Below are 13,628 nucleotides of genomic sequence, written 5' to 3'. Positions count from 1 at the left end.
TCAGATCTCACTCTTAGTCTTCTGCCCTCCTATCATTCTCCTCAAGGCCAGTTTCACCTCCTGGTTCCTCAGAGTGTAGATGAGGGGATTGAGGAAAGGAGTGATGGCCGTGGGGAAGAGAGCCGCTGCCCCATCCAGGACGCTGTGACTGTCAGGTCGCAGGTAGATAAAGGCACAGGGCACGTAGTACACGGTAACAATAGTTACATGGGCTCCACATGTCGAGAAGGCCCTTCGCCGCCCATCAGCTGTGCGGATTCTCAGGATGGCCCGAATGATATAGATGTAGGAGAGGAGGATCAGGGAGAAACAACTGGCAACCACCACTCCAATATCCACAAAGGTCACCAACTCATTGACTGTGGTATCTGCACAGGCTAGCTTCAGAACTGCAGGGATGTCACAGAAGAAGTAATCTACCTGGTTAGGACCACAATACGGCAAGCGGAATGTTAGAATGGCTTGGATTGCTCCATGGATTGAGCCAGCCACCCAAGCCCCAGCTACCAGCAAGGTACTCAGCTTAGCAGACATGAGTACTGGGTAACGCAGAGGCTGACATATTGCCAGGTACCTGTCATAGGCCATGGTGGTGTAGAGGAAACACTGGGAGCTGCCCAGAAAGTGATAGAAATACAGCTGAGCCACGCAGCCCCCGAATGGGATGGGCTTCACGCCTGGAGTGAAGTTCATCATGAGACAGGGGACGATGATGGTGGAGATGCCCATGTCGATGATGGAGAGAGCACCAAGGAAGATGTACATGGGGCGTGCACGGAGCTGTGCATCTGCACAGACTGTGATCAGGATGAGCAAGTTCCCCAGCTGAGTCAGGATGTAGATTAGTAAAAAGAACACAAGCAGGAATGTCCTTAGCCAGGGAGGGTGGGGAACTCCTGTCAGGATGAACTCAGTCAAGAGTGTGTGGTTGACTCTTTCCATCTTTGGGAGATACGTTACCTAGAGGATGGACAAGCAGGGGTGAGCATAGATGATTTGAAGGTGAGGGGGACTGAAGGAGGCTGTGGGAACTTGGGGCGGTGGTGGGGAGTTCTGTGGAGATGTGACCCACATGGGGGACCTGTGTTCTCTTCCAGGAGTGTTGTAACAGAGCTACTCTCTCTCTCTCTCTCTCTCTCTCTCTCTCTCTCTCTCTCTCTCTCTCTCTCTTTCTCTCTTTCTCTGTCTCTCTCTCTTCTCACTCATGCTGACAGTCACATTACTGCTGAACTATATCTTCATTTCCCTTCATCTCTGTTTTGTTCTCTTTCAGTGAACATGTAGTGGCAGTAAATTTTTATTTAAAAAATCACACAAATGTAAAAACATTCTAAATCTAGGTGTGATAGATAGTTCATGCTTCCTCTGTTTCTAACACTTGAATGGTAGAGGCAGGGAGATCAGGAATTAAAGATCATCCTCAGGCTCATAGTGAGTCTGGGCCAGCCTTAGCTATCTGAGAAAAAGAAAAATAAAGAGAAAAGAAAAGAAAGTCGACTAACTAACACAGGCAAACAGCAACAGCCGAACTCCAGAAAGAGCACGCCACGCTCGTGAATTACTCCAGAAAGAGCACACCACGCTCGTGAGTTACTCCAGAAAGAGCACACCACGCTCGTGAGTTACTCCAGAAAGAACACACCACGCTCGTGAGTTACTCCAGAAAGAACACACCACGCTCGTGAGTTACTCCAGAAAGAGCACGCCACGCTCGTGAGTTACTCCAGAAAGAGCACGCCACGCTCGTGAGTTACTCCAGAAAGAGCACGCCACGCTCGTGAGTTACTCCAGAAAGAGCACACCACGCTCGTGAGTTACTCCAGAAAGAGCACACCACGCTCGTGAGTTACTCCAGAAAGAGCACACCACGCTCGTGAGTTACTCCAGAAAGAGCACACCACGCTCGTGAGTTACAGATTCTGGCCCCTCCACTCACTCTCCAGCTTCTAAGAGCCAAGCAGGACTTCTTCTCCCACCTGAGTCCTGTGGTGCATTCCTGACTAGGCTAAGTGTGCTCAGGTGACAGCTTTGGGCTGGGTGTCACTGGTGTTCTAGTTTTCTGGGGCTCCTGAGTCATAGTGTTAATGTGTTCACAACTGGAAAGGCTTGGTCAGTCATATCTTCCCCTCGGTAAAACTCTGGGAAATCATTTTGCACCATTTAAATACTGAAGAGAATGATAAACCAAAGAAACACTTCAGCTAACAGTGAGACAGCTCGGTCCTGTGACTGAAATGCTGAGTCTATTACAGGACACTTATTGGTCACTATTCGACATCAAATTAGGGACCGTATGCATATTTCTTCATTTTGAATGGGAACAAAGGGATTTTTTGGAGACAGGGTTTCTCTGTGTAGCCCTGGCTGTCTTGGAACTCACTCTGTAGACCAGGCTGGCCTCAAACTCACAGAGATCTGCCTGCCTCTGCCTCCTGAGTGCTGGGATTAAAGGTGTGTGCCACCATCGCTCAGCTTTGGAGAAAACGGAGTTCGATACAGCATATTTAATCTGGACTGTTTGAGTTCTGAGGCATCTAGTCAGGTAAATTACAGGATCTTTATCTAAGGGACACTTCCACTTTCTCCTTGGATGCCTGGTCTTCTCCTTTAGGTAGCAGTGGGGATCTATTGATGGGGTTTTCCTCCATTTTCTTCTCAAGTCTGTGTCTCTCTCAAAGTAGAGGGTCTGTATTTCCCTAAATTCTTACTTTTCACACTATTTTAGTTTGTTAAAGAATGTTATTGTCTTCCTCCTCCTCCTTCGCCCTCTCTTCCTTCTTTTCCTCTGCCTCTTCCTTTTCTTTTCTTCCTCTTGATCTTCTCCATCTTTCTCCTTTCCATCCTCCCTTCTTCCTCCTTCTAACCCCAGTGCTGAGAATTGAATCTAGGCCCTTGGGTTATGGGAGGTGAGTTATGAACTACACCCCAGCTGGGAATGTTCTCCCACTGTCCAACAAGAGTAATTCTTTGGCAGAAATCCCCATTGCTCATGAGTGGTAGTTCATTCTCAGCATGAACTGCAGCGCAGTCTCACTGATCTGGAGAGAACAGTATTTCTTAAGCCTTTCCTTGGATGACAGGACCTCTTAAGAGGAAGAATGAAGGGCACAGTCCTGTTTGTAAAACCAGAAGTCTATTTGATGCAGAGTCTTAGGTGCAAAATTTTCCTGCCATTTCTTTTCCTTCTCAGTTAAATATAAAACGAAGAGGTAAACTTTCCTTCCCTTCTGACTGTCAACACCATCCCCACTGGGTCATGACTGTTATCATAGATTTTTTTTAAGCATGGAGGTTGTTATCTACAGAGCAACCACTCTCTATGGTGTAGTTTCAATTTATTAATGTCCCCAGACACGGCCCTGGACAATTTAAAGCCTTCCAAGGACAGAGATAGGGAGATGAAGGAGGGAAGAATAGAGAGAAGAGGAGAAAGAGGAAGGAAGAAGCATGGGAGAAAGGGAAGGAAACCAAGTACTGTTAAAGCCTCATTTTGGCTCCACGGAGAGCATTGGCCAATAGCATATGCGATACTCTGATTTCAGCCCCATCACCGAAACAATAACACTGCAGCCTCTCCCTCATTGGAGTGCAGTAGTAAAAATCATAATATTTCATATACATATACTTATACACATAAGAAGAATTTAAGAACAAGAAGCCATACATTTTAGGGGGGTCATAGGAAAGGCTGGAGACATGAGCAAACATTTTAGTTGAAAATAAAATAAAAAAACAAAGCAAAACAAGACAGTTTGCAGAGTAATAATATCATTTGCATCCAGGTAGAGTTCTCATAATCCCTAGAAGTTAAATGACAGAAAAATCTCACAGATGAGTGAGTAATGGAGTGTGGCTTCCAACCACGCCTCGTTGTTGCCTGTCTGGAAGTTTCCTGCTTTACCGAATATCCACAAATAGCAATCAAAAATAATTTAGTAAAGCATCAGCTTGAATGAGTTAAAAGAGTCATAGAGCCTAACTTGGTGTTAGTATCCTGTTTCCAAACCTAGATGACTCAGTGGACAGAACTGGTACTCATGCGACCTGATGGCCTGAGTTCAATTCCCAGAAATCAGGTAGAAAAGCCTGGCAGGCTGGTGCACGGGTGTAACCTCTGCTTTCCTTGGCTAGCGAGGTGGAAGACAGGAAAAGGAGAGGTGAGTTGGGAGCAGGAGACAGGCAAGTGGCACAGATAGCTTGGAGTACAGAGCATAGCTGAAATGAGAGAGATCACCTCAACAAGGTGGGAAGAGAGGAGTGGTCCCATACATGCTCACTCACATAGGGCACACACAGATGCGCGCGCGCACACACACACATGCTCACTCACATAGAGCACACACAGATGCACACACACACATGCTCACTCACATAGGGCACACACAGTTGCACACACACACACGCTCACTCACATAGGGCACACACAGATGCACACACACACATGCTCACTCACATAGGGCACACACAGATTCACACACACACACACACACACACACACATGCACGCACATGCACACAGTACATGCACGCATGCACACCCCACATAAAAAAAGAAGCCAAAAATCTCCAAATTCAAAATACACATAGATATAGTAAAATGTATTTTTTTAAAAAATTTTATTTGATGTTGGTATTTGCCTGCATGCATATCTGTCTGTGTGAGGGTGTCAGATCCTGTAAAACTAGGGTTACAGAGGGGCCATGTGGTTGCTAGGAACTGAACATAGGTCCTCTGGAAGAGTAGTCAGTGGTCTTAATTACTGAGCTCTCAGCCTCAAAATGCCTCTTTTTTAGGTAGGTTTTTTTTTTAGACTTTTTTTGAGGTAGACTAGGTTGGTCTTGGTCTCATGTGTCTGATTATGGCTTGAGCTTCTGCTATTCCCACGTCCACCCACATGCTGACACTCTAAGCATATTGCCATTGTGCAAGGTGTACACAGTACCGGAAACTCACCCAGGTCCTTCTACCGATTGAGCTACACCCTCAGCTCATGTGCAAGTTCTACAATAAGAATCAATGTTTGTTGCTGTGACTCTACAAAATTCCCAATGCCTTTTCACCACCTACTATTTTATCATCAGTGTTTCCTTCATTCTTATTTATATTTTAAATAGGGAGTACGTTTATTCATCATGAACAATGAGACTCCACAGAAAAAAAGGAAGCGCCAAAGAAGGTTTGGTCTGGGAATATATACATCAGTTTAACAAAAGGCATTTGTGGAGAAGTGATTAGATAAAGGAAAGGAAGTTGGTTTTTTAGGGGAGTTGGAGAAGACAAGAGTATGGGGGAGGCTAATGGAAGATGAGAACTTTGTAGCAACTTTGTAACCTGCATATTCCAGTTGATGTTGCTTACAATGATGGGCCGTCCTCTCTTCTTGGTCAGGGAAATAGAAATAGCCACATGTAAGAAAACTTTCAAGGCAATTTAATTTTCATGGACTGCAGTTTGTGTTACAGTTACATGAGAAAATTTAAGCTCTACTTTTGGAGGAAGCGAGGGAGCAGGGAGCTCATTTTACACCTGTGGTGTCTTAACTGCCTTTAGCTCGAAATAAGCTCTGCGCAAAGTGGCATTAATTGTTTGTTTTAATTTTTTTGAGACAGGGTCACATGTTGCCCTGTTTAGCCTTGCGCTCCTGCTCCCTGTCTCTGGGGAGCAGGCACTGGGATTACACACTCCTACTGTTTGCCACTCACAGACTCAGTTTCATATTTGGGTCCCTCTCACTAGCAAATATTGATACAATTTTATATTTGGTTTGTATGTTTGTATCATCCTTTAATTTGCAAGGATTTCTTTTGTTTGCTCCTAACTCTACTTAAATGCCTCATCTCTTGTCCTTTTCCTGAATTTTACAATAAAGCTTTTAAACAAAAGTAATCTAAAGATGAATTACATGAAAATGAATATCTGTGTGTGTGTGTGTGTGTAATGAAATGTGTTGTATTGAAATCTGAGACCAGAGACTAACACATTCCAAAAAGAATATGAAATCTGAGGGCTAGTTGTGGTGACACATGCCTTTAATTCCAGCACTCAGGACGTAGCGCAGAAGGACCTCTAAGACTTTGAGGCCAGCCTGGTCTACCAAGTGAGTTACAAGTTAGGCAGGGCTGGCTATATAGTGAGATACTCTCTTAACAAAACCCAAAACCAAAAACCCAAACAAACGATAGCAGCAGCAACAACAACAACAACAATGAAGGAAACAAGAAAAGAATGCAGCCTGTAGTAACAGTCTGGAAAAAGAAAAAAATGCAGCCTGTAGTAACAGTCTGGATTATGCCTTTAAAATATGCATGAACACACAGCCAGATTCCATTTGTTTAATCTAATCTTCAGACTATGGGTAGAGACCTCTCAGAGCTGGGGGAAGAGGCTGAGGAAAGCCACACAGGATCACACACTCAGACACCAAGACACTCTCACCCTCCCAGCTCACACTAAGGACAGCCGTGAACTGTTGCTCCTGAGGAGGAGGAGCTTTGGAGAAAGATGGAGAGGTAGTGTCACATGATTTAACAGAGCAGAAGGAAACACTGTTGGAGAGCAGAAAGGAAATTATGCTCAATCATTAAGAATGAACTGAGAGGTGACAGAGTGGAGACATGCCTTATGGCTCTGCCCCAACCTTCGCCTGTTTCTGAAACTTTAGTATCTGGGAACATCGTCCTGTCTCTTTAGCACCCCTCTGTGTTAGCCATCAAGCTCCAGATGACTCAGAGATGGCGCTCATACCGTGCTGGTGTGGAAGGGTGAGTGACTCTCATCAGGAGGTGCCAGCATCCACTGAAGATTGCAGTCTGGGAGAAGCTCTTGCTGGAGAGATCTACATCCCATGGGGTCAGCACTAGCCAGTGTGAGGAGCTGATGGGAGAAGACTCAGTGCCTGATTGAAGCTTGAGTTATTTGTTATTTATTATTTGTGGATCTTCTCCTCCCTTTCCTTGTGGACTGGGGAAGATTGAGGTTGTTACTGAAGGTGGTCCCAGCTGCGGTCCATTTTTGCTTTGTTTTCCCCAGAGGCACTTATGTGTGTGAGCTCTTCAGTGTGGGGACTGTGGGAACAGCACCCCAGTGAGAAGGCAGCTCTCATGTCTGTAATCTGTCTCCTGGGAGACTTCCTTCCTTTCTAGCTTTCTCCAGTGTTGTTATACGAGGTGGGACCAGCTCTGAGGGCCTTCTCAGGACCTGACGACCTCATGTGTGTGGTTCCCTTTTGCTCTCAAAACAGATTTTGAAGTTGGACAAAGAAGAAGGGAAGGAGGAGGTGATGAGGAGTGGGAGTAGGTGGAGGATGAGGAAGGAGGAAGGGGAAGAAGAGGAGGAGGAGAGAGGAGTATGGCTATTAAAGGTGAAGAATGTTTTTATTAGCACAGTCCCATACCATGAATTAAACTTTCTTTGAATGAATAAGTTGCTATGAGAGATCTTCACAGAGTAAGAGAAACACGGCCTGACTCTCAGGGTCACCAGGCTACTTAAGATATTTATGTTATAGTTTATTTTGTTTTTGGTACCGGGTCTCATGTAGTTGAAACTAAGTTTGAATTACTGATCCTCCTGTCTCTACCTCCCTGGTAGCCAGGATTGTAGTTGTGGTCTCCACCCCTGGCGTTGTTATCGGTCTTCTGATCCATGTATCATGTGAAATGTGTTTGCACACGTTTTTACAGTTGTGTTTGTGCATATGTACGGTATGGGGCAGATATTCAGGTGCGTCTGTTTAGTTCAGAGGATGCTGTGGGTTCTGGGAAACAAGGTCAGGTTATTATACTTGGTGGCTTTATTGCCTAAGCTATCTTGCTGGCCACTGTGTACAATATTTCAAGTCCTTCTCTATGAGATTCACTATCGTTGTTAATTTCTTTTTTAAAATCTTATCTATTTATTTACTTATTTTTACATACCAATCCCAGGCCCCCTCCTTCCTCTAAATGTATTTATTCAGTTTTTTGCAACTATATAAAAATTGAGCACATTACTCTGTATCTTCTACCCCCTTTCCTGATTTCCACTCTCAATAATCTCATTTGTCTTCAAGACAAATCTGCTTCCACTATTCACACACAGAGTATCTTTTTTTGATTTAATATTTATTTGTTTATTTAAATTTGTTTTTATTTGTTATTTGAGAGTTTCTAGTTTTGTACAATATATTTTGATCATATTCACTTTGCTTTTCCAGTTCTTCCCAGACTCATCCCCCTCCTCTGCCCTCCTAACTTCGTGTCCTTTGTGCTGTTTTCTTTATCTCTCTTTTCGAGACTGGATTTCTCTGTGTAGCCCTGGTTGTCCTGGAACTCACTCTGCAGACTAGGCTGGCCTTGAATTCACAGAGATCCACTTGCCTCTGCCTCCCAAGTGCTGGGACTAAAGATGTACACAGCCACACCCAGCCTGTTTTTCTTTTTTAAGCACATTTATAAAATAAAAAATATTTTATTTCTTGAGATTATGATATAATTACACCATTTCCCTCTTTCCTTTCTCTCCTCCAAGCCACAAACACACACACCCCCTCTGCTCTCTTTCAAATAATGTGATTTCTTTTTTCATAAATTTTTACATTCTATTTTTGTCAGTGTTCTATTACGGTGAAGACACTATGACCATGACAAGTCTTATTATAAAGGAAAACATTTAACTGAGGCTAGTTTACAGTTTCAGAGTCTACGTTCCGCATGACAGGAAGCATGGTGGCATGCAGTGGCATGGAGCTGGAGGAATTTTACATCAGGATCCGTAGGCAGCAGGAAGAAGAGAGACACTGGCCCTGACTTGACCTTTTGAAACCCCAGAGCCCACCCCCAGTGACACACTTCCTCTCACGTAACAAGGTCACACCCCCTGATCCCTGTCGAGTAGCACCACTTCCTAACGACCAAGCATTCAAATATATGCGCTATGGGGTCACGCCTCCTCAAACCACCACCTCCCCCTAAATAGAACCTGCTCAGTCCTTTTACAATTGAATTTAGGTTTTAGTCCTCTGAGAAGGACACACAGGTGTCCTTCCCAACCAAAAGTCAATTATCCACTATACCCTTACATTAAGGGTCAAGAGAGAAAACACAGAGGGCCTAAGTCAGCCTCACAGTATCTCAAGGGCACCCAGCAGCCCCCTTCTGAGTCATGTCCAAGATTGTGCACATGTGTCCAAAAATAATAAGACTAAACCTCAGCCAATTAAAAATATACTAATGTAACTGCAGCTTGCTTAACCAATTAAGTTTGAGATGGTCTAATTACTCCTGAAACCCCCTTAACTATAGTTAAAAGGAGCCTACAGTTCCTCTGGGGAGGGGTAGGCACCATTTTGTACAGGCGGACGACCCCACATGAATGGGGTATAATGAATGCTCTTTGTTCTTACATACTATTTGAGTCTGGGGTCTTCCTTCAGCGTTTTCTCAGACCCTACACAATGTTATTTGTGCATATGTTTTCAGGGCTAACCATTTGGTATTTTGGATAACCTTGGGGAAGACCATTTCTCTAGCTCTCAGCATTCCTTGGCCCTCTGGTCTTTCCTCCGTCCACTTTGGCAAGTCTATTGTCCTTGTTCAGCTGCCTAAGCTGCTGTGTTTGTGAGACTTCATGGGTGTAGCTTCTGCCATTCCCAGAAGACACAATCTCACAAGAAGCTCCCCGATCTTCTGACTCTTGCAATCTTTCAACTCCCTTTTCACAATGTTCCCTGAACTTTAGGGACTGGAGTGTTTTATAGATGTATCCATTGGGACTGGGTTCCACAACTCTGCATTTTGATTGGTTATGGTTTTCTGTAGTGGTCTCCATTTGTGGCAAAGAGACATTTCCTTGATGAATGCTGAGGGCTGCACTTATCTGTGAGTGTGAGCACAAAGATTTTGAATGCAGTTATGCTGGTTTAGTCAATCGGTGGTTGTAGGTTTTGCCCTAAGACCCATGCTTCACTAGTCCTAAGTAGTTGGCTGTGATTCTAGTACCAGACATGATTTCCCTCTTGTTAGGTCAGTTCTAGGTCCAATTAGAGAGCTGTGGTTGCTAACCAGGTATGTGTACCACTACAGCATCCTCAGGGCTATGGTTGCTGTCTAGGTATGTGTACCACTACAGTAGCCTCAGGGCTATTGTGCCATGCTGGTCATAGCTGGGAGGGACCATTGTTTTCCTCCCTCATTCGGAAGCTTGCATGGCACCTGGCTCTGAGGCCTGGGTCCTGTGTCTTCAGAAACAGGGACTGCTCTTTCACATCTGGGGACAACCAAGGGCAACAGCAATTGCCTGTAATATTTTGGAAGTCTCTTGGACATCTTTGACCAACAACTCAAAAGAGGACTTATACAGAGTTATATGTATTACAGATTTTTAAATGTAGATGATTAATAGTATAATTTCTTATGACTTTTTAGACATCATCCCTGTTAATTTATCCTCTCTTTTGTAGTTCTCCCCACTCCCTAATTAGAGTCCCCCTCCCACTTCCAAGGTCAGACAATTGTACCCCACCATCCCCTCTCCATTGTTTCTCATTCTTCCATCTCAACAATAGCCCCTTTCTACTTTCTTGTTTTTTTTAGTTACTTCAGGATATGTATTCACTTCTGAGGATTCGGAGCTGAGAGCCTGAGATGAAAGAGAACGTGTGATTTTTGTCTTTCTGGGACTGGGTTACCTCATTCAGTATAGTCTTCTCTAGTTCCCCTCATTTCTAGGCTAGACCCTGGAGAGGAATATGAAGGATCTGGCTGAGTAGAGGCTGATGTGGTATAGGAGGGACCTGTGTTGACACTTAGGCAGGGAGGGTGAGTCCTGTTGGATCCTAGAGGAAGATTGCAGCATATGCTGGGGCGGCCAAACTAGGGTCCGTCTCGGATGTGGTAACTGGCTACATCTGGAGGGTTCCGGAAGGTTCTTGCTGCCGTTTTTATTTTTATTTCTTCCTTTTATTGATTCTTGTGGATTTTACATCATGAATTCCAATCCCTTAATCCTTGTATTTGCCCTCTACCCTGCAACCTCCCCCAATCAAAACCAAATTAAAAAACAGAAACAAAACAGAAAACAAACCAAAACCCAATCAAAACAAAAACAAAAACAGAAAAAGGAAGCAACTTGTAGTGTGGACCATTAGTCACACAGTTTTGCCTTTAGTCCATTCATCTTTACTTGTGAATGCTCATTGCCACGATCACAGGTCTGACATGAGGCCTCTGGTGTCTGCTACACCACCAATACTGGGCTCTCACTGGGGCTCCTCTTGGATATTCTGTCGTCCTGTGTCATGGAGATCCTGCTGTTTAAAGTCTCTAGGTTTGTCCCTTTGCATGCTCCAACAGTTCATAGATGAGGTGAATGGTGGGGCGGGCTGGGCCATCTTATAGCCCTGGTTCATGACCTGGGTGGTAGGTGACTTGGCCTGCTTGTTAGTTTTCCCTCATCATTGCTACCAGGGAGAGCTCTCCAGCACTGCCTGTGCTAGCTAGAAGTAGGGCCAGTTCTCCTGCTCGTGGGCCTTCAGATTTGGGTCTCCCTCACTCATATCAGTAGTGTGAATTTTTATTGGTTTGATAATAAAAACCTGGAGTCAGATATCAGGGTAAATGATGAAAGATCAGAGAAGTAAAGGAGCCAGCCACTAAAGTTCTTTTAAAAAAATGAAATTAAGCCCTGGCAATGCTGAAGCATGCATGGGCAGCCCATATATGGCAGTTCTTTTGAACTTATCCTTATTGGGTTTCATGGTCTAAGTTGATGAGTTCAACCGACCAGGTCTCTTCCTCAAGAGGGCGCCAGGTCTCATTACAGATGGTTGTGAGCCACCATGTGGTTGCCGGGAATTGAACTCAGGACCTTTGGAAGAACAGGCAGTGCTCTTAACTGCTGATCCAGCTCTCTTACTTCTATAAAACTCTCAAATAAAAAATGGATATCTGGGCTCTCTGCTCCTCCCTGTTCTAGAGACAGCCGCTTCTTTTCGTGCAGTGCCAGCCTCGTTCCAGAGACACGATGGTGAAGGTCGGAGTGAACGGATTTGGCCGTATTGGACGCCTGGTTACCAGGGCTGCCTTCACTTCTGGCAAAGTGGACGTTGTTGCCATCAATGACCCTTTCATCGACCTCAACTACATGGTCTACATGTTCCAGTATGACTCCACCCATGGCAAGTTCAAAGGCACAGTTAAGGCTGAGAATGGGAAGCTTGTCATCAACGGGAAGGCCATCATCATCTTCCAGGAGCGAGATCCCGCCAACATCAAATGGGGGGATGCTGGCGCCTAGTATGTTGTGGAGTCTACCGGTGTCTTCACCACCATGGAGAAGGCTGGGGCCCACTTGAAGGGTGGGGCCAAGAGGGTCATCATCTCCGCCCCTTCTGCCGATGCCCCCATGTTTGTGATGGGTGTGAACCATGACACGTATGACAATTCCCTCAAGATTGTCAGCAACGCTTCCTGCACCACCAACTGCTTAGCCCCCTTGGCCAAGGTCATCCATGACAACTTTGGCATCGTGGAAGGACTCATGACAACAGTCCATGCCATCACGGCCACCCAGAAGACTGTGGATGGCCCCTCTGGGAAGCTGTGGCGAGATGGCCATGGTGCTGCCCAGAACATCATCCCTGCATCCACTGGCGCTGCCAAGGCTGTGGGAAAAGTCATCCCAGAGCTGAACGGGAAGCTCACGGGCATGGCCTTCCACGTTCCTACCCCCAATGTGTCCGTCGTGGATCTGACATGCCGCCTGGAGAAAGCTGCCAAGTATGATGACATCAAGAAGGTGGTGAAGCAGGCATCCGAGGGCCCACTAAAGGGCATCCTGGGCTACACTGAGGACCAGGTCGTCTCCTGTGACTTTAACAGTGACTCCCACTCTTCCACCTTCGATGCTGGGGCTGGCATTGCTCTCAATGACAACTTTGTAAAGCTCATTTCCTGGTACGACAATGAATTCAGCTACAGCAACAGAGTGGTGGACCTCATGGCCTACATGGCCTCCAAGGAGTAAGAAGCCTGCCCTGGACCACCCATCCCAGCAAGGACACAGCAAGAGAGAGGTCCTCGGCTGCTGAGCAGTCCCTGTCCTAACTAACCCTTAACACTGAGCATCTCCCTCACAGTTTCCATCCCAGACCCCCAGAATAGCAGGAGGGGGCTTAGGGAGCCCTACTCTCTTGAATACCATCAATAAAGTTCATTGCACCCCTAAAAAATGGATATCTGTTAAGTGAAACCAGGTGAGTCTATTAAAGGGTCTCAAGAATTTATTTAGGTAAAAAAATGGGGATAAATATTCACTGATACAGATTACATACCTCTGCGATCCAGCTGCTGTGTCCTGTTGTTCTGCCCAGGGGAACTGGGGTCCACCTTCCCAAGTATGAAAGTGAGAGAGTATCCTTTCCTTCAGCTTTTAAGTGGTCATATGCAAGACAAGACCACACCCTAGGGCTTGCTAAAAGTCACTGGCTAAACGGATTGAAATCCCACAACACTTCCCCTTTTTTTCTAAATAAGAAGGTTCTAACCCTAACATAAAATGATCTACAATAAGAACCAGTATCAAGTATTGTGTAGGAAAAAGAAAAGGTGATAACATAAGCGAAGAGGAAACTACAACCAACAGGAACAACA

The 13,628-nt window shown here is 45.2% G+C and overlaps 1 protein-coding gene and 1 pseudogene across 1 annotated transcript; one reads left to right on the top strand and one right to left on the bottom strand.

Annotated features, from left to right (window-relative positions):
• Or10g3 (olfactory receptor family 10 subfamily G member 3) lies at positions 1-942 on the bottom strand. Its single transcript, XM_075949571.1, has one exon. It carries the CDS (start codon positions 940-942, stop codon positions 1-3), a length of 942 nt encoding a protein of 313 aa, XP_075805686.1.
• Positions 943-11,932: 10,990 nt separating this feature from the next.
• Positions 11,933-13,186, top strand: LOC142835901 (glyceraldehyde-3-phosphate dehydrogenase pseudogene; annotated as a pseudogene).
• Positions 13,187-13,628: the final 442 nt, after the last annotated feature.

The sequence above is a fragment of the Microtus pennsylvanicus genome, chromosome 15, assembly GCF_037038515.1.
Source record: "Microtus pennsylvanicus isolate mMicPen1 chromosome 15, mMicPen1.hap1, whole genome shotgun sequence".
Taxonomy (NCBI): Eukaryota; Metazoa; Chordata; class Mammalia; order Rodentia; family Cricetidae; genus Microtus; species Microtus pennsylvanicus.
This window is presented reverse-complemented; position numbering and strand designations above follow the sequence as displayed.

What these genes read in the sequence shown, in the direction of transcription:
- Or10g3 (XM_075949571.1), bottom strand. Translation starts at nt 942, where the DNA reads ATGGAAAGAGTCAACCACACACTCTTGACTGAGTTCATCCTGACAGGA.